The sequence below is a fragment of the Xenopus tropicalis genome, chromosome 4 (assembly GCF_000004195.4).
Source record: "Xenopus tropicalis strain Nigerian chromosome 4, UCB_Xtro_10.0, whole genome shotgun sequence".
Taxonomy (NCBI): Eukaryota; Metazoa; Chordata; class Amphibia; order Anura; family Pipidae; genus Xenopus; species Xenopus tropicalis.
Genome location: NC_030680.2, coordinates 71,326,733 through 71,352,139, shown reverse-complemented (window position 1 = coordinate 71,352,139; position 25,407 = coordinate 71,326,733). Strand labels below are relative to the sequence as shown.

General features: G+C 39.7%; 2 protein-coding genes across 7 annotated transcripts; one reads left to right on the top strand and one right to left on the bottom strand.

Annotated features, from left to right (window-relative positions):
* Positions 1-1,205: 1,205 nt before the first annotated feature.
* On the bottom strand, positions 1,206-15,797 carry LOC549154 (uncharacterized loc549154). 5 transcript variants are annotated; one of them, XM_018093048.2, is made up of 8 exons: positions 14,822-14,922; positions 12,421-12,500; positions 10,697-10,772; positions 10,544-10,626; positions 9,503-9,683; positions 7,183-7,333; positions 3,755-3,882; positions 1,206-1,602 (listed from the first exon to the last, which is right to left on the bottom strand). In XM_018093048.2, the coding sequence occupies exons 3-8, from the start codon at positions 10,767-10,769 to the stop codon at positions 1,412-1,414; spliced, it is 807 nt and encodes a 268-aa protein (XP_017948537.1). In that variant the 5' UTR covers positions 10,770-10,772; positions 12,421-12,500; positions 14,822-14,922; the 3' UTR covers positions 1,206-1,411.
* Positions 15,400-25,407, top strand: ccne1 (cyclin E1). 2 transcript variants are annotated; one of them, NM_001016328.2, is given in 12 exon segments: positions 15,400-15,541; positions 16,150-16,202; positions 16,300-16,387; positions 16,485-16,553; positions 17,426-17,577; positions 18,890-19,025; positions 20,533-20,679; positions 20,762-20,857; positions 23,167-23,301; positions 23,426-23,537; positions 23,930-24,087; positions 24,835-25,407. In NM_001016328.2, coding segments are annotated over 11 exon segments (1,227 nt in total). In that variant the 5' UTR covers positions 15,400-15,541; positions 16,150-16,188; the 3' UTR covers positions 24,955-25,407.

Here is a 25,407-nt window from a genome sequence, read left to right as displayed (position 1 = left end):
TTATAGGTTATACACTTGTCATGCATATGCTTTGAGGGAGCTATTGCTAAATGTATTTAAATTAGGCACTGAATAATAGTTCCCATGTGACCAATGCAATGATTTTACAAGATCTTGATGTTGATTTTAACCATGTGATAAGGAATCAAGGTACGCAACCATGTCAGAGGAAAAATTATATTCTTTACAAGTCTAAAAACTACATATTTACACGCATTGGCATGTATTGTTAGCATTTTCAAATACTGTATACAGGGCCGCCATCAGAAATTACGGGGTCCCTCACAACAAAGTTTTCTGCCCCCCCCCTCCTCCCACACCCCCAATGGCCCCTCCCCCAGTGACCCCTCCCATCAATACAAAGGACATACAGACATTGGTAGCCAGGGCCCCCCTAAAACATTGGTGTCCAGGAGTTACGTTTTGTATTGGTGCCAGGGCAGGTACCCCCTAAATCATTGCTAGCCAGCCCAGGGCCCCTAAAACATTGGTGGTCCTCCCCCAAGTTACTCATACTATGGCCTGCTCCCTGCTGCTTCCTTCCGCATTCTTCGGCTCCTCCCCAGCATCCTCCTGTTTCTTCCCAGGCCCCCCAAGCATCCTCCGGCTCCCCCCAGCCCCCCCTAGCATCCTCCTGCTGCTTCCTCCAGGGCCCCCCCAAGCATCCTTTGGCCCCCCCCAGCATCCTCCTGCTTCCCCCAGGGCCCCCCCCAAGCATCCTTCAGCTTCCCCCAGGGCCCCCCCCCCAAGCATCTTCCAGTTCCCACCTTGCCTCCTGCCTTCGCTATGTGCCGCAGCTCCCTGGTACTTCTGCGCTTTTATAAGGTTGCGCCCTGTGCGTGTGACGTCAGTACGCATGGGCGCAACCTTATAAAAGCGCAGAAGTAGCGGGGAGCCGAGGCACATAGCGGAGGACACTACCGGAGCCGGAGGAAGCAGGGCCCGGACTTGATTAAAGGGGGCCTGAGCTAAGAAAACTCTAGCACGGCTGGGCCCCCTTTAAAGCTTAAAATGCCCGGGCCCGGGCCGATTGTCCCCCCTGATGGCGGCTCTGACTGTATAACTATCAGTGATGCCTTTAGCATGATAAATTCTACTGGCAATTTGTGAGGAAGATAAATGTTTATTAATGCTTAATTTTGTACCAGTAGAAGTAAGGGTATGGCTTAAATACCAATTCCACTAATTAGGAGGGGAGTCATGTATCAAAATTAAGAAAGTGTTTGACTTTATTATTCATATAAATAATTAACCAGAAATGGTTCTGAAAAATAAGTTTTGCATAGAAAACTATTTTATATTCTGTAATCAGGTAGTTTTGATTGCTGATTCACTTGCAAGGCACACAAGTAACTTCTGAGTGTTTAACTAATTGCTCAAATTCATAGTAAGCTTGAAACACTATACAGATTTACTTTCTTAGCTTCTTCACCTTATCCATAAATGAAGATACTTTGTCATAGACGACACTATTGCTCCAGTGACCATCTTTTTTAAAATAAGAACCAATTATAAAGCCATTTGCATCAATGTATTTCTCCATGTTTCCTAGAGTCACTCCAGATCCGATAAGCACTGGAATTCTTACCGACTGTCCACATTCTATGGAAAGAGAAAAAAAAACATTACATATATATGTAATATATATATACATACACACATACAAATATATATCCACTTCATTTTTAAAAAAAAAAAAAAAAAAGATATTTGTCATCAGTTGTCCTTAAAATTACAAGTCTTGCTTATAGATTTGTTTGGTCAAAATACTTGAACTGACCATGGATTGTGTGCATCCTGATCATGTACCCTTCTCTTATCGCCAGTTACAGCTGTCTTAGAATGGCTCCTAACTGTGCCCTATTTGCCTACGAAGCAGCAGATCGGGACAAAACACAAACAACAAGACATCCCCTAGCCATGACTTTATCTGAACTAAGGAAATGCTGTTTTATTTGCATGCTGACAGTGCAGACCTGCAACATGCAGGTACTAAATGACTCCTGCCTGTTGTTGGGAAATGACAGGAGCTACAACATGCAGCAATAGTTTATACAGAAGGCAGAAGCAGTGGCCAGCTCCATGTTGGTTTGAGGTCAGTTGGTTTAAGGTCAGAGCTCTGTGCAGGCAGTCAAGTTCTCCCACAGGTTTTGTGGATGTGTCATTATTGTGCTGAAACAGGAAAGAGCCTTTCTCAAACTAATGCCATGTAGGAAGCATACAATAGTCAAGAATGTCACTGTAAGCTGCCACCTTAAGGTTAGAACCTGAAATGGAATTAGGAGCTCTGCCCCAAAGAATGGGAAACATCTCCATAAATTTGGGAGGGCATTTACTTATGTCCGATTTTTTCTCATGATTCAATAAAAAATTAAATTATTTTGTCATGGAAAAAAAACAATTTCTTGCCATTTATTTTGTGACAAAACCGCAACAAATCCAAAAGCAAAAATACGCTGTTGAGATTGTGTAAAAGTCAATGGCATGCGTCGTTTTTTAAAACTAGAAGATTTTTCTTTGCTTCATGGTTTAAGGGGTTTTTTTTTAACCCATTCATTTGTGCGAAAATACAAAAAGTTGTGGTTTTCGCACTTTTTCCTGAGTCTTTTTCATTTGTTTTTTCGATTCAGATATTTGTGATCTTGTGGAATTGAGTTTAGATATGATTTCAAGAAAACATTAAAACCACAAAAATCCAAATGTTGATAAATGCCCCCTTATTCTTTTTGGTGACATTTTACCACCGCCATTATGCATGCAAGCAGGAAATTTTCTCCTGGCACAAATGTTCCCTCTAAGCCAGTACTGTCCAAGTTCTGTGGTACCGAGAGCCAGAATTTTTCTGACCTACATGGTCGAGGGCCGATAATGGAAGCCCGTTTTGACCACTCCTCCTTTTCAAACCACACCCATGTTATCACAAGAGCTTTTAAGACCATACCCACACTAATGGTGGTAGCGCAGTAAAAACCCAAATTGTTGGTGCTCACTGTAGGGACATCACCCTTCATTCTTATGTGAAAGAATATTATATTATTTCATATTAAGACATACCCTTAAATCCATATGCCTCCCTTGTGGATAGCACAGCAACCCCCAGCATATAATACACACCTTAGTATTACAACCCACAGGCAGCATAGTGCGGACAGGGTATGGCACACACAGGCAGCATAGGGCAGGCAGAGTATGGCACACACTAAATGTGTGAACAGTACAGGGGTTATAAGACTGAATCTGAGGTGTGAGCAATGCAGGGGGCCAGTTAATCTCTGTACTGATACCATTTAAGGTTTACACAAAAGGTGAACAGTTACAGCAGCCAGACAGGTGAAGGGGGCCACACAGAGGGGGGTACGTGGCCTGCCAGTTGGACAGCCTTGTTCTAAGCTGTCCCCACACACATTTTGAGGCCACAGCACACAAAAAAATGTAAAACACTCAATTTTGTATTTATTCTGACCTGAGCACACAGATTTAAAATGTGCACACAAAATAAAAAAAAAAAAAAGAAATAAAGAAATTAAGAGGAAACATTGCTGCTGACATACTATGTTTCTTGAATGTGCTTAATTACAATTCCCTGCTCATTTAACAATACTAAATGAGTGTTTTGGTAACATAACCAAAAAGAATGAAAATGCAAATTATTCAAAAACTGCAAGAAGTGAATACCAATTTAAAAGTTGGTTAAATAATTAAAAATTATTATTAACATATAGAACATTTTAGATGTGCAAACAAGCAGCTTCACCTTTCAGATCCCTCTGATCTGCCTCTTGCCCAGTTGAAGTTCCAGTTAATATCAAACCATCAGCTAGGAAAAACTCTGCTGCCTTTGCAGTCTCTGACACAGACATGTCTGCTGTCACAGCATGGGAACTGAAAGAAAGACAGATAAAGACAATAGACATATGATACATTTCAAGGGTTTTGGTAGGTATGAAGAAATTTGAATCCTTTGCTAACAGACAAGAGCCTAGCCTAACTCCTTCCTATACAGAAGGAAGGCTAGGACCGATCAATCGATTGTCGCATAGTGGATGCTATCCCCTGATACTTCCCCTGCATCGCCGTATCACCTTTCTTCAAATGACCGGAAGCCAACTTTTAACAGGTACTTTGTACTACAGCATTCAAAATAATAAATGGTTTGCAGGATTGGGCAATTATTGGGGCAGGGTAGAATAGATTTTTTACTTAGACTTTTTTAGTGCAACTGCTTTCAGATAATCTATTGTGTCTCTTGATAGTCTCTTTCCTACCTTGCTTCTTTTTTTTCTTTTTTTTTTATCAATGCAGGTATCAGTGACCTGGCATGTTGTTACCTTCCCATTGTTCTGCTGGTAAGCTGGGGGATGACGGATGACAACACTCCAACAGTGCAGCAGTAAGGAAAGCAGTAAAGAGAGGCTAAAGTTTATCAGAGCACAAGTCACGTGGCTGAGGGCACCTGGGAAATTAGAACCATGTCTAGTCCCATGTCAAATTTCAAAATTAAATATAGAAAAAAAATCAGTTTACTCATTTGAAAAATGAATTTCAATGCAAGATTCTGCTGGAGGAGCACCATTAAAGGGGTGGTTCACCTTAAAGTTAACTTTTAGCATGTTATAGGATGTCCTACTCCTAGCAACTTTGCAACTAGCCTTGATTATTTATATTTTTATAGTTTTTTAATTATTTGACTTTCTTGTCTGTCTTTCTTATTGTCATTTTTTATTACTTATCTTTATATTCAGTTCCTCTCCTATTCATATTCCTATCCCTAGTTCTTACCACTGCCTAGTTGCTAGGATAAATACGACCCTAGCAACCATATAGCTGCTAAAATACCAATCTGAGCTGAACAAAAAGCTAAAAATATCTAAAAAAAACATAAAAAATATTGAAGATCAGTTGCATATAGTATCACAATATCATTGTCTACGTGCTAATTTAATGGTAAACTACCCCTACTACTAGCCTACCCCTCCCTGCATTTTTGACAATTAAAATTCCAGTATTCCTATAGCAAACCCTTGTACGTATAGAACAGTCATAACTAGATAAAATGAAATGCAATATTTAGCAAAAAATAAACTTGGCACTAAATGCACCCATAAATGCCCATGTGCCATTACCCTTGATATAAAGAAATTCCCAGCTATGGTGCAACTATTTGTAAAGTAAACTAATGTACAATGTATCTGATCATATTTAAAATATAAACACAAACAATGCTGCAAGCCAATAACTCATAATGTACAATCAATTAGATTTCAGAAGACAAAATACTGTAGTGTAAAAAGATTTCATTGTGTATAAAGATAAGAATTTGTAAGATTATGGGGCTGATTTACTTACCCACGAACGGGTCGAATGGAGTCCGATTGCGTTTTTTTTCGTAATGATCGGTACTTTGCGTTTTTTTCGGATTCTTTACCAATTTTTTGGATCCAATACGATTTTTGCGTAAAAACGCGAGTTTTCCTATCCTTTACGAAAGTTGCGTAAAAAGTTGCGCATTTTGCGTAGCGTTAAAACTTACGCGAAAAGTTGCGCATTTTTCGTAGCGTTTTTTTTTGTAAGTTTTAACGCTACGAAAAATGCGCAACTTTTCGCGTAAGTTTTAACGCTACGCAAAATGCGCAACTTTTTACGCAACTTTCGTAATGGATACGAAAAACTCGCGTTTTTACGCAAAAATCGTATTGGTAACGAAAAATTCGTACAGAATCCGAAAAAATCGCAAAACATACGAAAAAGTCGCAAAATGTTCGTTTTCAAGTCGGAACTTTTCCAATTCGGGTCGGATTCGTGGGTTAGTAAATCAGCCCCTAAGTGTAGTAACATGAAACTTTACTTTTATTAGTTTATTACTAATTGTGCATATAAATACCTATATATGTTTAGTATTTAGGAGCTCTGTTTTCATGAAATGTATGCCTTTTGAGGTTAAAATGGTGCAACAATACACAGAAAATGTCAGAAATATTACTAGAAATGCAGCGTTTACAGCAGAATTACACTGCATGATATGTGCCTACATTCCACAAATTGTGACTGATTTAACAACACATTTAGGTGTGCGTGTTGTGCTTGTGGTTTTATGTATGTGTGAACTGTGTCTTTTTCAGCACATAGATGCTCCCAGCACAAGAAACAGTACAAACATACGATGCATTAAAGGAGAGGTAAAAATTAAGTAAGCTTTTTCAGAAAGGTCTATGTAATACAGCCAATAGCACTCACAGAAAAGCTGCACCGAGTCCTCTATCAAAAGAAACACAGGATTACTTGTCTCCATGATCTTCGGTATGAGACTTCCTTTCCCGAGGTTCAAGTCTGTGCAGCTCTCTTCTCTCTCCCTTTTTTTGCTTCCCCTCCCATAAGAATGTGTAATCTGAGCTACCAACCACTAGAGCTACAGCATGGAAGCTACTGAGACCAAACCAAAATTGCAGCTGCTATCTTCAACAAAAAGAGGGAGCATCTAGGGCTGTTTACTCAGGTATGGTAATGCTTTCTGCTGAATAAATAAAGTGTTCTAGGTGGCACTAAAGTGGCTAATCTATTGGCAGTAAAATGCCAAACAGCCTTTCCTTCTCATTTAAATGCAAATCAGATGTGTACATAGGCTCACCAATAAAATTGTATTGGTGTATTATTGTAAATACTTGTACCTTTATTGCACACTTTTATTATATTTAATATTTGTATTTTTTTTTTTTTGTTTGTCTATGTAAAGTCAAAAAAATTTCATTACAGTAATGATGCTTCATTGTTATTTGTATATGACAATAAACTTGAAACTTAAAAACCTCATCAAAGCAGGTTTTATGGCTCCCCCAAGTCCATTAGGGTGAAAATACATAGAGCTACTAGTAGCAGCTACTTTTCATGGCTACAAAAAAAGACAATGCTGATCATTTATTGATAATTGTCTCGTCGTGTGTTTTAGCAGAGGCAATTCTCAGTATTGTCTATGGCAGGGTATTTCTGGTGTTTAGTAGCCATGAAAAGTAGCTGCTACTAAGTAGCTCCATGTGTCTTTGCCCTTAAACTGCTGCACAATAACAAAATGCATGTTCTCCACTAACCAGTGACAGTAACAAATTAGGAAATATGTTCACTTTACATCTCCAGCCAATTTACTTGAGGCTGAGTCATTAGAGAATGACAGTTGCAGCATGTACTCACCTATGTTTCTTTTTAATATCTGCAAAAATCTGAATATGTTCAGCTCCAATGGCTTTACGGTACCTCAGTAGATCTCCAGCGCAAGCATTTACAAAACCTTCATCAGCAACATGAGAGAACACATAGCCTTCTGCTCGGATAAAATCTAAGCCTGAGTAGAAAGAAATGCAAAGCTTTATACAGCTTATTGTGATTATCATGGCCATGATCAAACTATGGTTTGGCAAACAATACAAGTGAAAGCAGTAAGCACGAAGGCCTATGACCAGAACAATGAGCAGGTAACATGAGCCTGGCCTTTCCTGAAGGAATCAACTGTCTAAACTGATAGGAACTCTATGTTTCTAACCTTCTACCACTGCTGCAGGCGAATAGCTTGTGTTGGTGCAGAAACTGTCTCATAGAAATGGCCAACTTTTCTATATTGTTAGTTGAGCACAATAAACTTTACTTACTCTATGTAAGTAATATAAATCTTGTTTCCTTCCATCTTGGAATTACTCAATCAAAGCAAGCAGGCAGGCACCATTTTGTGGACACTGTTATGAAGGCAAGCTTTGTATTAGAGCTGGGCGGTATGACCAAAAATAATTACTGCAGTATTGAAAATCAGAGTCAGGCAAGCAAAGGATCGGCAACAGAAAGTCGTAAGGTAAATTAGGCAGGCTTAGTTTCCCAGGCAAGGCCGCAGACAACATAGCACAGGAGGAGGCGTTTGATAACTTTAAATATCCCACACACATGTGCAGAACCAGCGCCGTCAGCGCGTCGTGGACGTGCACGCTTTGACATGTACGTGCGCTTTGACGCACGCGCACCTGGACACGCATGCACAACGACCTGCGGACAACGGGACGCGCGTGCGCACGCAAGGAGGCGCGCGAGACCGGGCCGCACGGGTGAGTACCCTGACACCCCGGTATTGCGGTATCTGAAAAATGAATATAGTTTTCAAAAAAAACACCGGTATTCGGTATTAAACGGTATATCGCCCAGCCCTATTTTGTATCATGCCAAAATCCTGTTTATGTGCCAGAACGGGGGATCAGATGCCCATGCCCTTGAACTGGCTACAATTAGATGATGAGGAGGGAGGGGGAAAGTGAGATGTGCAGTGACATCTAGGTAGTGCTGAACGGAAAGGTAAAGTTATTGTCTGCCTAAGGCATAGATGTGGGGCAGGCAATATATGATTGACAGCTGGGATTTTCAAATGCCTTTATAATGGGTTTGGATGTGTTAATATAAACATGAATTTGGGTTTCATGTTTAATTTGAAAAGGACTTTTATTATACAGCTTTTTATGTCTGGGTGACAGGTCCCCTTTAAAGGCAATGACAGATGCCCCGTCTGTCATTACTCTAAGGATCAGAACACAAGGGCCATTTTTTTGCCTTTGTGAAATTGAGCTTCTCACATTTGACAAAGTAACAGAAAATACATTTGCATGGCACCTTACTTGAATCACGTTTTTGTGAAAAAATGCCTTTCTTTTTGCATTTTTGTACAATAACATGATTTGAATCATCTAAGGTGCCATGCAAAGGTATTTTCAGGTGTTATGTCAACAAAACAACAATTGTGAGTTTACCATAAGGGATAAATAAAAAGGTGGTGGTTTTCGTTAGTGAGGGCTTAAACACTGATGCTGCTTTAAGTAAAAAAACATGGGTTCACCCACTTATCTGTCACAGCTTCTGATAATATCAAATGAAAAATTCCACATCTGGGACAAATGGAGTGGTGACAGATAGAGGAACATCTTTCATAGCTCCATATGTGTCACTCAATGTGCTTTTTATTTAATTAAATCAGATATTGTAACACAATATATTAGATGCCAGTAACCTCCAGCGAACAAACCACAACCCTAATGGAAACTGCCTAACACTGATAAATGTTTAAATGTGTGTGTTAGTGATGTGCGGGTCGACAAAAATTCAACCCGCACCCGCCCTCTCGACCCCTTGCTCTGTGGCTATTAATATACCCGCGCCCGACCCACCCATCTCTGACGACACAGAGGGGCAAGGCAGGCGTGCGTGTATAATTGCCCGCTTCTGTAGACGGAAGTGGGGCGCAGTTAGGTTGTGGGCGGAAAAGGGCGGCTGGCCTACAGTTTTTCAATGTCCAAAGTGTAACATAGCATTTGAAACTACACTGTAAAAATCATGACAGTATCCTTTAAATCACTGAGACTGGCTATATGAGGACCCATTTTTGGGTCCTAACCGTTAAGTTAAGAAACCGTGTTGTAGCAGTACCTTGCAAGGACTATGCAGTCTATTATTACTGATAGAGAAAACTTTTAATGCTCACCTGCTGCCAGAGCAACCGCCAAAGCCTGGTTGTTGGCACAGGACAGGATCTGAACTCCAAGTGGAAGGTGGGGGCAAGCTTGTTTCACAGCAGTACAAATTGTGGCCATTGTTGCAGTGATTTCTGGTCCAGTATTAAAGGTGTAAGGGATATCATGCATGTTCTCCACCATTATACCATCCTACCGAAACAGAACATTTATTACAGGTTTTGCAAATGATTCATATGATCTTTTAAAGTCACAGGTATCAAAAGTCCTGGACACAAACCAGTTGTTTTCAGTGTTCCACTGTGAGTAAGAAGGGGGAAGTTCTGCTCACCACTAAATTTAAACTATTAGGTGGGAGTGCAATGAGGCTGTGACCCCATTTAAAATACTAAGTGGTTTGCAGGATAGGGCAGTTTGGTTCAGGGTAGAATAGCTTTTTTACTTAAAAAAAAAATAGTGTTACATTTCCTTTAAGCAAAACAGGGATGATTGTTTGAATACTTCAAGCTGCCCAACTATGTCAAAGTCTTCCCCGGTCTGGCCAGTCCTACACTCACTTTTAACCGATTCATTAAGAATTCTACTGCTTCATTATACATTTTACAAAGGACTGAGTTTTACCTGCAACTCACTTGCTTTCAAGGTTTAAACCCCAAAATGGTTCCCCTTTATTGGCCCATTGGGATCACCTGACTGTAGCTGGGAAGGGTGGGAGCTACAACATGTAGCTGGCCACTGCTCCTGTATAAACTATAGCAAGAAATGGGAAGTTGTACTCACCACTAAATTTTAAACCATTAGGCGGGGGTGCAATGAGACTGTGGCCACTGTGTGTAAATGACACTTAACAATACGTATTAAAAAAAAATAATAAGTGAAAATGCAGCAGAACGGTTTCTAAAACTGAGATCTGTCTCACTGAAGTGGACCCTATTTTTGCGAGGACTAAGGGAGTCAACAGAAAAAAATAACTTTAAAAACATTTTACAGTAACTGAAGTATAATTCTGCTGTGGGCAGAACATTTAGGACAGCAAGAAAACAAAACCTTACTATTCCAGCATTTTTATAAATCTCAGCTTCATGACAGGCTTCTTCTATGATTTGTGCCACTGGCAATCTGCTGCCTGGAGTACCTAATTTTAAATGAGAAAAGCGTCATTAGAAATATGCAGGGCCTTAATTTATTCTAAAGAATCTACTTACCAGGCAAAGCCTTTACGTGCACCATGCCTATTACAATAGGCTTGACCGTTCCAAAGAGTTGTAAGAACTTCATGGTCTACAAATATAAACATTCTTTGTTAAAAAAACACATTATCCACTTCTTCATTGCTTTTTTACAATTAAAATAACAAACTTATAGATTTTATAACCTGTTTAAACCAGTTACTTTTCCCCATCAGTGTTCCCAAAGCTTGACTCACTCTAAAGGTAGCCATACAAGGTCCCCTGATAAGAGCCCTGATGGGCCTCTCCAAACGATATCTGGCCGAAAACTGGCCAGGTGTTGATTGGGCAGGTTTCATTTTCCCGCATCGGATCATTAGTGCAACCCTCTGTCCAAAGGCTCCTATGCCTGTCGATCATTTGGCCATTAAGGTGGCAGGTGTATATCTAATTAATTATTGCAAACATGCTTCTAACCTATACCAACTCAATTGTTGATTGGTTGGTATGGGTTACTGCCCAGGTGCAAATTTGCCTAGCGTTTAAAAATGTGCACCAGTACCTAGTTTACAAAATAGGACAAACTGGGCAAATTTACCCACTGTTAATAATTGAGCACCACTGTGCTGATTCTCACTCCACACTGACAAATTCTAGACCTTTGTAGTAGAGGAAGTGACCAGCAACCCCATCCTTCCAAGGAGATAGCATAAATTCAAAAACAGAGTAATCAGATTTAAGTAAAATAGCCATTTTTGTTAAAGGAGAATGCAAGTCAAAATTTAAAAAGCACACTGCCCACACTGCCCAATTGTTTAGTAAAAACGCCACACTTTTGGCTCACCTAATCAAATATTTACTCAGTCACACTTACTTCACATTTTCTAGAACAGGCAGCCATCTCTAAAAAGGTATTTTCCCTTCCTTTCCCTCCTTGCTTCATACTGCACATGTGTTTCATTCCCTCCCCCCCTCCCCTCCCCTCTGCCAGATCCGCTTCTGATTGGCTGGTGGGCATGTGTAGCTCAGAACAGGAGACAGGATCAAGTTACACACATGCTCAGAGAATAGGAAGGCTGCCGCTGGCACCTACAGGAAGGACAGAGCGATTTCAGTGATGTCACTGTAGTCTTCACACTGCTGTAGGCTGCCAGCACCATATCTCAGAGAAGCAAGCAGGGATCTGGGAATTTAGATATGCAGTAAGTACTTAAAAAGAATTTAGACTTTAGACTTACTTTTAATTTATATTAACCTTTCATTGTCCTTTAATGCATTATATTTTGAAAAAGGTTTATTTACCAAAGCTCTACCACAGTGGTAGGACTTTTTTTTTTTTTTTTAAAGGTGGGCGTTTAATTACTAATGATTTTTCTTCACAGGCATGAAAATGCAATATTATGTGCAACTGTGCACTTTAGCATTGCCTGTTTCTACATGCATACACACATATGTTCAGCCAGTTTGTTATTACTGATTTAGATATCACCTTACTGAGCCACAGGGCAAGTAAACTATTTTAGAAAATGTCAATTAAAAAAAAAAATCAACATAGGATTATGACAAACTCATTGTTTTATTGACAGGTGACACAGTCCCACCTGCACTTACAAAATAAATATGTGATTAAAGTGTACATTCCAGTTTAAATGCACTAACATAATTGTTGACTGATGTAAATAGTGCCTATGGAAAGTTCCAAATTGCACATTTAGTTACAAAAGGCCACAGCATGCATTGATGTTGTGTTGACCATTTACTTGATTGAGCCAGATCCGGAAGAGTCCCAGTGTTGCCCAGCAGTCTACTTGCCAGTGTGATAACAGTATGCCACGATGCACTGAAAGGAACAGTAACAATAACAAATTAAAGTATTTTAAAGTAATTAAAATATAATATATTATAATATACTGCACTTGTAAAACTGGTGTGTTTGCTTCCGAAAAACTGCTATAGTTTATAAGCTGCTGTGTCGCCAAAGGGGCAGCCACTGAAAGGAGAAAAGGGACAGGTTACATAGCAAATAAGATATGTAGAAAATTATGGTGTTCAACAGAGCTAATCTGTGCCATTTAGCCCTTGAATTGCCTCCATTGCTACACAGCAGCTTGCTAACATAAACTATATTAGTGTTTCTGAAGTAAACAGATCAGTTTTACCAGTGCAGGGCAACAGTACATTATATTTTAATTACTTTAAAACTTTAATTTTTTGTTGTTACGGTTCCTTTATGTTATACAAAGGCAAACAGGTGCAGCTTTTCTGCGCTTGCACACAGTGAAACACAACATTTTGGTAGTATGTGTAATACCAATCTCTCTGGAGTCTGTGTATTTAAGATCTGTTCAAATCCAAGCAGCCAATGATATATGCAGAAATACACATCCAATGTGTCAATAATAAACTCTGGCAAGATGCTAAATTGGCGCAATCATCAAAGTTTTTACCCATTGTTCTTTGTCTGAACCCTGAACTCCAGGGTCCAATGCATGCACTTCAAATTAGTACAGCATCAATGCTGGCCCAGAATCTCAACAAAAAATGCATTTGCATCTCTGTGGGCATTCTCCAACATGCTTTCCAGTTGTATTCTATTCTGCTATGCTGCTCATGCAAGGGGAAATCACTAAATGCATTTGCTACTGGTCTTCACAAATGCCTAGTAGCTAAATGTATTTCAATATAATAGCTGCAGATTTTGTCTAGCAGGCATTTTGCACAACATTCATGAGTTGTTGTTGCTGTGAATTAAACATCAAAACTTCATTGAAGAAAAGCTAAATTTAGAGCAGCAATAAGTTACTCAGGTCACAGTGAATTTAGTTGCTTAGTTTATTCACTGGGCTGGTGCATTTTCTACCAAAGAGGAGTGCCTGCCCTGATGTCTAACATATTATCACTCCCAGTAAATTTCTTCAATGTCCTTTAACTTTGCACTGTAGTTTTGTTGGCATATTAACTTTGGTGTGGTTGGTGCAAGAAGGTCAAAGCTCTAAATAGCATGGCCAAGTTTGCAACTTGCACCACTCAAGAGATTTATAAATGAGCGTCCCATTATGATTCCTACCAGAAACTACAGTGACAAAATAATGTGTCAGACAAAATGGCAGTTTAGAGAACCTTTTTTCTGCTTCTGTTCTTTTTACTTTGTTGATGTCAACCCTGACAGACTAAACAGAACCAGACTGTGCAGTAACTCCAGTGTTTACTGTTTTGTAGGTGTCTGCTAAAACTGAATATATACACACACACCTGTGGTGCTTCATTTCTACTATCATATGCGGTCACGTATCAACAAGTATGTCAACTCCATTGCAATGGATTCATTACAACCCATCCTAATACCACTGCAGAAGAGCAAACAGAATACAGCGCTGTTATGTTTTTTTGAGGGGTTTGTATACTATTTGCTTTGTCATTGCTTTAAAAAAGAAAAAAAAAAGAAAATAATCTGTCCATAGACTATTAAAACATCTTCAATGGCCTGGTCACCTTTATTTTGTTTTAAATAAGTCTTTGTGTTTGCCGTAAGTCTGAGGCTTATTTTTTGCATTTCTCATAAGGGTAATAATAAAAGGTACTGCAAGTATACATCAATTAGGTAGCCTTGCATTAAAAAAATGAGTAACTGCTGCTTAGTAGCTGCTGCACATGGGACACTGGCTCCATTATGCTCACGTCTCACATAGAACCTTATTATATGGCTAATGTAATAATCTGTAAAATGTAGTTTGTATACCCACATACCTTCCCCCGACTGCTAAACAACATATAATGCAGTGTATATAATACATAACAGATGCCCTTTCTAGATGGAATGAAAGGGAGAGGGTAACTGACAACAAGAACAATACTAAACTCCTGTAATGAAGCTGTCAGATAACAAAGGCACCTGGACATGCCACAGAATAACCTACAGAAAGAACCTCAGTTTAACTGAGCACACTAATAACATCACATGCGAGCATTATGTCGGACAGTGGACATCTAACAAACATGCATGACTTTAGAATGTCCTTATTAAAAGGCATCGCGATATTATTAGGGCAATAAATATAAGCGGCGTGTGGGATTCAGCAGAGGAATTGCGTAGAAGAGATATTCAAACACAGCTAGTCCGCTAAAGAAACCCATAACGTTTCAAAATAGAGGTTTTCTTACCAAAAGCCGGTCCCCCCAGTTCCCAGGAACCTCTTGTTTACATCCAGCTTCAGCAAACCACGTGGCTCTTCCGACTTCCGGATGCCCGCCCCTTAGTTCTTTCCACACGCCCCCAAACTTGCTTCTCCCCGCCCCCTCTTGCCGGTGTCTGCACTGCTTGTGTTTATAACCGGCCCGGGAGGTGGTGGGGAGGCCGGCTTTGGTCTGCATCTGTAACTTTTTACTTGGCCTCAGTTTGAGGGGAGACGAGGTCATTTCCAAGTGGCAGCCTGGGGGTGATGTTGGCGAAAGAGGGAAGCTAGCGCGCCTGCTGCAGTTTGAATGTGCCGCCGCTTGTCATATAAAGGCTGAACCCGCCAGCTCAGTGCGGCCATCCGGAGCCAGGAGCAGCTGCAGGCTCGGCGTGCACCCAGGCCCCCTCTCCCTGTTATCTCGCTGCACATTGTACAGACCCCCAAGCACAGCACAAAGTCGCCTTACAGCAACGAGCTGTATATTGCTAGTCCTATTTATTCCTTTTACCCAACAAGAACCTAATATATATCTATTTATGCACCTAACTTACGGCTAAGTTATTGCCAAAGTCTCCCCAATATCCTGCTATTCATCCCTCGCTGCTATATATTTATACTCTTGTCCCATACAGAACTTTTAGCCTTCGCCTCTTCCCATCTGCTTCTGTCCATCTTCGAGCATTTCGCCATTGGATCCAGTGTGTGGGTAAGTCTCTGACCTACTTACCGATGCACCTAAAGGCCCACAACGGACACGTCCATTTCACGCTTTTCCCGATTGCCCAACAAGATTCTGGGCAGGCAAAGTTTCAGGGGTTCAACTTTAAAGCAGCAGCCGGAGGGCTGCATGTTGGACATCCGTGCTTTACGGCTTTGCAAAAGTTCATAGCCTGTACAAAAGGGGTTAAATATTGTGTCTACGGAAGGTATTGTAATGAGGGATACTGTTGTGAGTGTATTAATCGACTATAATTGCTTCTTTTAAGACTTAGGGGGGGATGGAAGCACGTCTAGTCCCTTCCCCCCACTAAGTACAAGTTGTGCGGCCATCTTCTCAGCCTACTTTCACTTGGCTGTGACTGCTGCATGCACAAGATCTCGGGGTACGGGGTGACACTTTGTGGGTGCTGCTATACATTATCTACAGTAACAAGCAGGGAAGTCTCAGGCCTTGTTTTGCATCTCCACCCTCCCTTCCTCCACCTTCTTCCCGGCGCCAAAGCATTAGTGGGGGCAGGGGAACACATTACTAACATTTTCTCAATTAAATCCGGGTTTTGCCTTAAATTTAACCTTCACTTTCTTGAATTTCAGGGTAAGAAAGGTTAACCTTCATTCAAAAAAAGTCCTGAAATGCCCGTGATAAGGTAAGTGTACAAAGATGGCTAACCTACCAGCACATGTCAGAGAGGTGAAACTTTACATTCCCTGATATTATTATTTCTAATAATATTCTTTTTCTAGCAATCCTCCAGTTGAAAAAGGCACAAAGGGAGAGGAGAGGGCAAGCTGTTCTGTGCGCTCCAGAAAGAGAAAGGCAGATGTGGCTATTGTAAGTTCATACAAAGGGCCATGTGCAGTTTTGGACACTGTGTGTGTGACTAACTCTGCTCTGGCATTCTCAACTTGTTTCTTCTATTCCTTTTTAGTACTTGCAAGATCCAGATGAGACCTTGGATTGCTTGGAAATGACAAAGAAAAAACAATATCAAGACAGGGTAATTAACATAAGGGCCTTTACCACTTGCTGCTTTTCATATTATTCTCTCTCATAAATTTGTGTATCATCACTGTTGCTAACAAACTGATATTATTGCATAGGCCCCCTATTCAGTACTAATGAGGGAAGAAGTCATAGACATCTAGTTGTTTAGTACAACTGATAAAGATCAAGCTATGATTTCATCATTAAACTCTAGTTGGTGACTAAGTTGACTTATAATCTGTTTTATGTAAAAGCCATTTAAGAGTAAGATGCAGTAAAATCAAGCTTTTTGTTAATGTCACATTTAATACATACAGCCCTAAAGTCTAAACTTAGGCATTTATTAAATACACAATCAGCCCTAGAAGTTTCATAAGAGTTCAGGACATTTGAAGTCTTTTTTTTTTTTTTTTTTGCCAGGTTTTGGTTTCATACAGTTGCCTTGCTTTGCATAATAGATGTGCATGATTCTGCATTTTTTTTTTTTTTTTTATAAACTACATATTGCATTTTTTTTTTTTTTTAAACATAATTACAGCTTCTCGGTTTGTGGCTTTCACTACATAGGAAGAATTTAGAATTTGTCAGCTATTAAAGGGCATTAAATAATCTAAGGTGGTATCTTTCAATTTAAATGTATCTATAGTTTGTTTTTGTGTACCACTTCTTGGTAATTGTTGTTTAACCAAATAACCAGTGACTCTGATTTTTTAGCTTTGGAATACTTTTGTACTTTATTTGACAAATTTCATCTGAAAATGTAATTATATCCCAGTACATCAATAAAGAGTTATTTAAAAGACATGCATTACTGTTTATTTGTTGTGTTAATCATAATAGTCTGGTAGTTTTTCTGCCTTTATACACTTCTTGTTCTATCATTAGGGACCATGGAGCAATGAAATGATATGCAAAAGCCCCCACAAATTGATCCCTACACCTGAAAAAGAGGAACACGAACAAAACCCTACCAGCTACCCGCACTTTGCTTCTCTCCGGTTCAGTCCAGTCAGCGTTTCTCCTCTTCCACGTCTTGGGTACATGCCTTGTGTAACTTGACTGTTCCGTTGGTGGTGTTATAGCACAATTGAATCTGTAACACTTTACTTTTCAGACAGACATTTAGTACAAGGGCAGTTTGGCAATAGTAGTTGCGATCTACAATACAGTATAAGGAAGGACATTTACATGGCCCAGGTGTCTTTGCTAGTACTTATATTCACTATAAATAGTTTCCTGTGGCAGACATTTCTGTGATGCATTGATTCTGGTGTTGGTTTGCAGAATTATAAACTGTATTTTTACTACCCCTTATGAAACTAGAGCTAGCAAATATTTTGGGGCTGGTAGCATCAGTCGGCTATTGTTTATCCACGTACAACAGCTTTTTTTGTCAGAACCAAACCCATCCTTTGTCCCATAGCATTTACAGTTTTGGCTATTAGTGTCCCATAATAAGAATGCTGCAAGTTTTTCATTTAAAGAAATGACTGGCCTGTTCCTGTGTGATGCAAACAGCATTCATTACAGTGAATCTTATTACTGGAGAATAAAGAAGACCTTATCTATGTCACAGCAGGTATCAGACTTTTTCCAAGTAAAGATTCTGCATCATAGTTGCATGTAATATGACCTGGGGGCTTACTGTCCTTAGTCATCCAGTTGATACATGTGTTGGCCATTGGTTTTGTATTTTGAGAAATTGCCCTCTGATACGATTTGATCAGAACTGATCTCTGAAAACTAAAAGCCTGGCTGGCTGGCACCTGCTTGTTAAAGGCCAACAGCAGGAAGGGGTACGCTTTATCAAGCTTCTGTCAGTCAATATCATTTCTATAATGTTTATATGGAAGTTATTTTAAGCACTTGTAAACTTCCCTTAATGACTTGTGTGCTGTGAATACATTGTAAGGTGACTGTTTCTCATAAGAGACATGATAAAGGACCAGGAAAGGCCCTAAATGTATCTTAAAACCGTGCATATTCTTTCCATCAGTCTTGTGCACTTAGTCATTAATCTCACCAAAATGAGAAAAAAAAAATTACTTCTAAATTTATAATAATGGGGGTCTATTCATTTTAGGAATATTAACCTGGGATTTTGATCTCTTGAGACAAATCAGAATTTTTTTTCTGGTTTTAAATAAATTGCCTTTTATATTTAAAAAAAAAAAAATGGCAAGAAAAGTGGTTGGGGGGGGGGGGGGGGGGGGAGTTCATTGGCAATGGTCCAAGGATACAACTTTCTACATTATAACATGTTTTTTATGTCCTCTGCTTTTAATGACTGTTCTTAATCATACAATTCAGATGTTCTAGCTCTGTATTAAGTACAATCTTACTTTGCAGATGGGCGAATCAAGATGATGTCTGGAGAAACATGTTGAACAAAGACCGAACTTACCTGAGGGACAAGAATTTTTTTCAAAAACACCCTCAGTTGCAACCTAATATGAGGGCTATTCTCCTTGATTGGCTTATGGAAGTGAGTACTGTTTTTTCCTTTTTCCCTTTTTTTAACTAGCCTTCAAAACTCTACCTTACTTGAAAAAGTCACCTTCAATAGTTTAAGCAAGACCATTGATTTAAATGGCGCTGCTTATTGGAGTAGAGTGCAAAGGTCCTGCAGTGACAATGTGATAAGACCTTGTAAGGTGGTGAGAATTTCTGAATATTCCTCTTCCTCTAATCATGAAAGCTGGAGTGGAGATCTTGATTGATTCCAGAATGATCTGCTTGGGATTGTATTTTAGATTAGTCTAGTTGATATAATACACCAAAGATTATGTAATATGGGGTACAACACTTGCTACACCTAATCACCTATAGCAGTCAATCAGTAGGTAGCATCAACTGGTCACCTGTTTAAAAGCAAACCTCTTGTTTGCTATGGGTTACTGCTCCATGGCAAACTTTGCCAGTTAAAAAATATGCACAGTTATACACAATCACTGCACATACGCAAAACCCAGCCAAAGAATACCAACCAAACAGTTCTTTCACAGCAGTACTGTTTAGCTGGTATTCTTGGATAAGAGGGTTTAGCATATGTACAGTGATTGTGTATAACTGTGCATTTCAAAATTTTAAATCCATTCCTAAATAACTGGAGCTTGCTGGCAAGACTAAAAATTGAGTGAAATAAAATGAAGGGCGGCTTCAAAGTCACAGCAGGATGAATGACCCAAACAATACCCTACAGCAGGGGTCCCCAACATTTCTTACTCATGAGCCACAGTCAAATGTAAAAAGACTTGGAGAGCAACACAAGCATCATAAAAGTTGCCAAATAAGGGCTAAGATTGGCTATTGGGTAGCCTCTATGCACACTATCAGCCTACAGGAGGCTTTATTTGGTAGTAAATCTTTTTTTTTTTTTTTTTTTTTTTTTTTTTTTTATTCAACCAAAACTTGCCACCAAATCAGGAATTCAAAAATAACTACCTGGTTTGGGGGTACTGAGAGGCACTGATGACTGCCCCTACAGCTTGAACTGGTAAATTTTGAGATGGTCTCTGCAGGTGGAGGTTTTCCTTCAAGGAAAAGATGTCATAGGTTATCTTTTTGCCACGGCATTACTTTCTTTGAAAAAAACACACCCTGGAGAGCTGGCAAGGGAAGAGGTACTAGATACACCAGTAGTCTTTTTGGAAGCACTTCCTTAACTTAATAGTGCCATTTTTTTTTCTGGTAGTGCTACCTCTAGAGGCATATGGCCACATCATACAGTACCAAAATTAGACACAAATGAGGTAAAAGCACTTAATACTGTGAAGTGTTCAATTAGGAATTGTCTGGCTGAAATATTAATCTTCAGTGTAAAGTTTTGCAGTCATTTCTGAATAAGCCTTATAATGTAAATTTATACTCCCACAAGCACTTGCAGGACTTGCACATTTTTTTTATTTCATATACTCTGGCATTTTTAAATTTAAAAGCAAGTGCAGCTGTTTTGCATATATAAAATATTAATTGTATTCTCCCCCCCTCAGGTTTGTGAAGTGTACAAACTTCACAGAGAAACATTTTACCTAGGACAAGATTTCTTTGATCGGTTTATGGCAACTCAAAAAAATGTAATTAAAAGTAGACTGCAACTTATTGGAATCACATCTTTGTTCATTGCTGCTAAGCTGGAGGTTGGTAAAGTTTTTTACTTTCTTTTTGGGTAGAGCTATAATGGTCAACTTACCATAAAGTGAGTTCTTTACTTTATTGCAGGAAATATACCCTCCAAAGCTGCATCAGTTTGCATTTATCACAGATGGCGCCTGTACAGAAGATGAGATTACAAGTATGGAGCTGATAATAATGAAGGTAAAGCCTTATGGGTTTTAGGAATAATACATTGCTCAAAAAAAATAAAGGGAACACAAAAAGAAGACATCCTAGATCTGAATGAATGAAATATTTTTATTAAATACTTCACTCTTTACATAGTTGAATGTGCTGACAATAAAATCGCACATATATTATCAATGGAAATCAAATTTATCAACCCATGGAGGTCTGGATTTGGAGTCACACTCAAAAGTGGAAAAAAAACACTATAGGCTGATTCAACTGTGATGTAATATCCTTAAAACAAGTCAAAATGAGGCTCAGTAGTGTGTGTGGCCACGTGCCTGTATGACCTCCCTACAATGCCTCGGCATGCACCCACACAAATGACTCGGGTAGTGCAGCTCATCCAGGATGGCACATCAATGCGAGCTGTGGCAAGAAGGTTTGCTGTGTTTGTCAACGTAGTGTCCAGAGCATGGAGGCGCTACCAGGAGACAGGCCAGTACATCAGGAGACGTGGAGGAGGCCGTAGGAGGGCAACAACCCAGCAGCAGGACCGCTACCTCCGACTTTGTGCAAGGAGGAACAGGAGGAGCACTGCCAGAGCCCTGCAAAATTACCTCCAGCGGGTCACAAATGTACATGCTTAAATGGTCAGAAACCGACTTCATGTGGGTGGTATGAGGACCCGACTTCCACAGGTGGGGGTTGGGCTTACAGCCTTAACACCGTGCAGGACCTTTAGCATTTGCTATAGAACACCAAGATTGGCAAATGCGCCACTGGGGCCCTGTGCTCTTCACAGATGAAAGCAGGTTCACACTGAGCACATGTGATAGATGTGACAGAGTCTGGAGATGCCGTGGAGAATGTTCTGCTGCCTGCAACATCATCAGCATGACCGGTTTGGCAGTGAGTCAGTAATGATGTGGGGTGGCATTTCTTTGGGGGGCTGCACAGCCCTCCATGTGCTTGCCAGAGGTAGCCTGACTGCCATTAGGTACCGAGATGAGATCCTTAGACCCCTTGTGAGACCATAAGCTGGTGCGGTTGGCCCTGGGTTCCTCCTAATGCAAGACAAGAAACTAGACTGGAAGACTAGACCTCATGTGGCTGGAGTTTGTCAGCAGTTCCTGCAAGACGAGGCATTGATGCTATGGACTGGCCCGCCCGTTCCCCAGACCTGAATCCAATTAAGCACATCTGGGACATCATGTTTCGCTCCATCCACCAACGCCACTTTGCACCACAGACTGTCCGGGAGTTGGCGGATGCTTTAGTCCAGGTCTGGGAGGAGATCCCTCAGGAGACCATCCGCCACCTCACCAGGAGCATGCCCAGGCATTGGAGGGAGGTTATATAGGCACGTGGAGGCCACACACACTACTGAGCCTCATTTTGACTTGTTTTAAAGACATTACATCAAAGTTGAATCAGTAGTCTGTAGTGTTTTTTTCCACTTTAATTTTGAGTGTGACTCCAAATACCTCCATGGGTTGATAAATTTGATTTCCATTGATCATTTTTGTGTGATTTTGTTGTCAGCACATTCAACTATGTAACTATTTAATAAGAATATTTCATTGGTTCAGATCTAGGATGTCTTATTTTTGTGTTCCCTTAATTTTTTTGAGCAGTGTACATTTCTGCAGAGTTGCTGTGGAAGCTGACCAGTGGTATATTTAACATGACGACAGTGGGCATAATTGCACCTGGACCTGCCATCCACAGTGTATGCATACAGGAAATACCTTAGTTCCACACACCACAGAAACCACTAATATACCTATCACTGTAATTTGTTCCTTCAAAAAGTATGAATAAAATCCATTTTTATATGCTGAAATCCAGCTGCAGAATAGTTCATTGAGCTTCCTCACAGCTTACAGGGAGCATGCAGGAACTACATAACCCACAATGCACTGCACAGTGATGTTTCCTTCTTTTTTGCTATTGCATGTGCAGGGAATTGTGGTATTTGGAGGATGCAGAGGAAAGTAGACTTACACTTTATTTTATTTATTTTTTTGGGGGGTCTCAAAGTAGTCGGCCAGATCAGCAGTAGAACAGGGGGCCAGGCTTAGGTAACTGTTCCAAACCATATTTTTACATAAAAATCATAAGGCTTTAATTGATGTATATTGCAAAGTTGCATGAAATTATATTTACTTTTCAAAAAGTTTAAGTTGTGTTTGGGTAGAGTTCCCTTTTAAGCTATGATCTGAATTAAAGAAAACACCAGGTCTCACATATTCTGTATATTCGCTTTCATACATGTATGATTTTTTGAGATGGGTATTTAAATGTGTATTTTTTTTTTTCCCCTCTCCGCCCCCCTGAAGGATCTTGATTGGTGCTTAAGTCCAATGACTGTGGTTTCTTGGTTTAATGTCTTCTTGCAAGTTGCATATATAAGGGAACTGCAGCACTTCCTGCTCCCACAGTTCCCTCAGGAAGTTTATATACAGATAGTGCAGGTAAGCTATTAAAAAAAAAAAAAAAAAATTACTTCCCCCCCCCCCCCCCATATGTTTTTGTAGAGTATATGTGAAATGCCTCTTACAGTGATTAAAAGTATAAATTCTCTTCTGTCTCTTCTAGCTGCTGGATTTGTGTGTGCTTGATATTTGTTGCCTTGAGTATCCATATGGAGTTCTTGCAGCTTCTGCCTTGTATCATTTTTCTTGTCCTGAACTAGTGGAAAAAGTTTCAGGTATGTGAAAAAAATATCTTTCCGTCACATAAGAAAACTGTACATAAACATAATACAACATATTATTTAATATATAATCTGGCTTGTACTATCCAGCTTTATACTGTGGTGTTTTAAGTAAAAGCTTTTGACTTTAGCCCTTAAAAGCTGTTTAGCTTCTAAGTTATCACCCTTTCATGTTTATAGATGTGTTATTGATGGATTTATAGATATATGCATCACATGTCATTTTTCGGAGTGTTTGGAGCTTCTTTCGGCTGAATTCATGTCATTTTTCACACTCCTTATGTCATTGGGCTGTGGTAAAACAGTCCCTGAACACTAGTTTGCTTTTTAGATTAGTCATGTATTTTTATAATCATATATTTTATTTATCATTTTATGTTTTTTAGGGTTTAAGCTAACAGAGTTACAAGGCTGCATAAAATGGCTTGTTCCTTTTGCAATGGCCATTAAAGATGGTGGAAAATCTAAGTTAAAATTTTTTAAAGGTGTTGATATTGAAGATGTACACAATATACAGATGCACACTGGTTGTTTGGAACTAATGGTAAGATTTCTGTCTTACTGACTGCATAAAGCTTCGAATATATGCCATATTATTAAAGTAATACCAGGATAACCACTTTTTTCTCATCACCATTTGGCAGTGTGTTTGTTCATTCTCAGTTGAATGCTAGTTCCTGCCCTAAATTTTCATTAAAGGAGAAGGAAAGGCTAAATCACTGGTTAAATCATTAGGGGGTGCCAAAACGTTAGGTACCCCCCAGTGATTGTAATCACTTACCTGCAACCCCGGCCAGTGCTCCTGTTAGGAGAGCACTGCACCGGTCGGGGTAAATGCAGGTAAGCGAACCTCTTGTTTCCCTCTCTTTTAGAAGCGATCCCAGGGCAAAAAAAAATAAAAAATTTTCATGCTACTGCACATGTGCAAAAACCGAAGGAGAAAGAGGAACGCTCTGCTCACATACACCCCTGGTGGTGCAGTTTTCTCCTAACGGGAGCACCGGCCGGGGGTTTCAGGTTAGTGATTAGTCACTGGGTGGGTGGGGGCGATGCCTAATATTTTGGCACCCCCAAGTGATTAACTTTCCTTCTCCTTTTACAAATACATTGCTTAAATAGTGTAGAGGCAGAAATATTCAAAAGTAATAATGGTGGCTTGTCCTGTTGATAGACTAAAATAGTCAAGTAGTACTGACATGAATTTGTAAAGAGGGGGGCAGGCAGTAGGCCCAGTAATGCTGATGCTTAAAAAAAGTAAAATCAATGATGTTTTGTTTTTTTCTTCCTTTAGGAAAAGGTTCACATCAACCGGGCTTTGTTAGAGGAGCAGAATAGGGCCTCGCCAATACCAAGTGGTGTTCTGACTCCTCCCCAGAGTAACAAGAAACAGAAATCTGATCCAGCAGACTAACGTTTCTCTGACTGTGATTCCATCACTTTTGTCTTTAAATGGAAACTATAAGCTTTTATGAACTTGAGATGCCACTTTTACACAGTGATTTGGAAGAGAGGCTATAGGGGGAACATGAAAAAGATCACATGATCACAATGCTGCTATGGAGGATGCTTCTTGATGGAGATCAACTGCTCAGGGCCAAGAGAAACAACAGATTGTCCTACCATATTAGGGAGACTGTAGCTGGACTTCAGATGGGCTCATCAAAGTGCAATTTCTTTTTTTAAAGTATCTGGCATAGATTGTTGCCATTTTATTTTTTTTTAACTTTAAAATGAATGCTGCTACATATCTTTTTAATAAAGATGCTGTCTAGAAGACAGCTGGTTTTTAATATTTTCAGTTTGTTTCTGATCTGATTTTCCATGTTAATATAAACTGCAACAAAAGCATTTATGCTTGACTGAC